At 54.2% G+C, this 1,617-nt stretch overlaps 1 protein-coding gene across 1 annotated transcript in view; it reads left to right on the top strand.

Annotated features, from left to right (window-relative positions):
• The window catches only part of TTLL1 (tubulin tyrosine ligase-like family member 1), a 35,229-nt gene extending 33,695 nt beyond the window's left edge, over positions 1-1,534 (top strand). The window contains 1 exon segment of the mRNA XM_011984002.1: positions 1,269-1,534. Within this exon segment, the coding sequence (XP_011839392.1) occupies positions 1,269-1,398 (130 nt within the window). The 3' untranslated portion in view covers positions 1,399-1,534.
• Positions 1,535-1,617: the final 83 nt, after the last annotated feature.

Below are 1,617 nucleotides of genomic sequence, written 5' to 3'. Positions count from 1 at the left end.
ATATAAAAGAAGTCCTGGAGGTTAATCCTACCTCTGCCATAGACCGGCTGTGGGACCCTAGGCCCTGAGCAAACCTCTAGAACCCCAGTTTCCCCCCATAGGAAGCAAGTCCTGGTGCTGCCGCCCGAGTTGGGAGGGTAATGTGAGTCACCGTGGAGGGGCGGCCCTGTTCCCCGGAGCCTGTTCCCTGCTGCAGCCTGCAATAGGTGCTGGCAGCAATGACCATGCTCCAGGACCCCGTGAGAGAAGGGCCCCGCCACTGTGGGAAAGACCCAGGACTTGCCCATTGCTGTGACCGCCCCGTCTGGGGAGCTGCAGCTGCTGTCCACCTCTTCTATACACACAAGTTCAGGCTGTTTCCTGCACTGTTGCCTTCTTAGCGCATGCAGCCTGAGGATGCATGAACTTTAATTGGGAAACAGGCAGTTAAAGAAAATGGGGGCCAGGCACAGTGGCTCACACCTGTCATCCCAGTCCTCTGGGAGGCTGAGGCGGGCGGATCACCTGAGGTCAGGAGTTCGAGACCAGCTTGGCCAACATGGGGAAACCCCGTCTCTACTAAATATACAAAATTAGCTGGATGTGGTGGCACATGCCTGTAATCCCAGCTACTCGGGAGGCTGAGGCAGGAGAATCGTTTGAACCCAGGAGGCAGACGTTGTAGTGAGCCGAGATGGTGCCACTGTATACAAGCCTGGGCGATAGAGCGAAACTCCATCTCAAAAAAAAAAAAAAAAAGAAAATGGGGAGGGGTGGCGTGGGTCACACTGGCAGAGTCTCTAGCTGAGTGTGCACTGTGGGCCTCTCTGCCCTGGCCTCCCCTGGCCGGTGCTCATGTGCTGCTCCCATCTGAAATGGAGTTAGTCTCCCCAGCCTGCAGGTGCCTTGTGTGAAGCATTTCCAGCCAGGCAGTCTCACCTCTGTACCCTGGGCTGGTTCCGTGTCACCTCATTCATGTTGTCTTTGGAGTCCTTGCCAAATTTGACCTGGTGACCTGTATAAAATGTTAGCTTCCGTGGAGAGAGCACTGTCCATAATAACAACTTAACAAGGTTATACACATAGGCATGGTGGCCTTGGGGAGCGTTTGCTGGGCTGCAAAAGCCACCAGGTGGGCTGGAGCCAGGTGGGAGGTGGGCGGGAGCTGGCAGGAGCCAGGGGGCCCCCTCAGGTCGCTTCTCTGGGTGATGTTGCATTTGGCACACAGCAGCCTGGTCTGTTGCCTTTGAAAGAGAGCCTGCCATGATCCTGGCTCTTTCTGTCTCCAGGTACGATGAAGAACTGGCCCAGGGTGATGGGGCCGACCGGGAGCTGAGAAGTCGTCAGGGCCAGTCTCTGGGGCCCAGAGCAGGCCGATCCAGAGACTCGGGGAGAGCCGTCCTTACCACCTGGAAGTGACTCCCACCCGGACCTTATCAAAACTACTCACTCTACCCGGGCCCCTGCTGAAGCCCTATTTTGAAATTTCCCTTTTCTAGAGCTTTTTTCCTTTCCTAAGCCCTGTAAATAAATGAAGGCACTTCTTTGGAAGGTTCTGTAGTCTGTTTGACTATTGCAAAAGGTACTAATTCATGTGGCTGTATAAAACTCGCATTTTTTGTTTTTTTATTTTATTTT

This window comes from Mandrillus leucophaeus, unplaced genomic scaffold, assembly GCF_000951045.1.
Source record: "Mandrillus leucophaeus isolate KB7577 unplaced genomic scaffold, Mleu.le_1.0 Scaffold26, whole genome shotgun sequence".
Classification (NCBI taxonomy): domain Eukaryota; kingdom Metazoa; phylum Chordata; class Mammalia; order Primates; family Cercopithecidae; genus Mandrillus; species Mandrillus leucophaeus.
The sequence above is the reverse complement of the archived record's forward strand: the minus strand, read 5'-3'. Positions and strand labels throughout refer to the sequence as shown.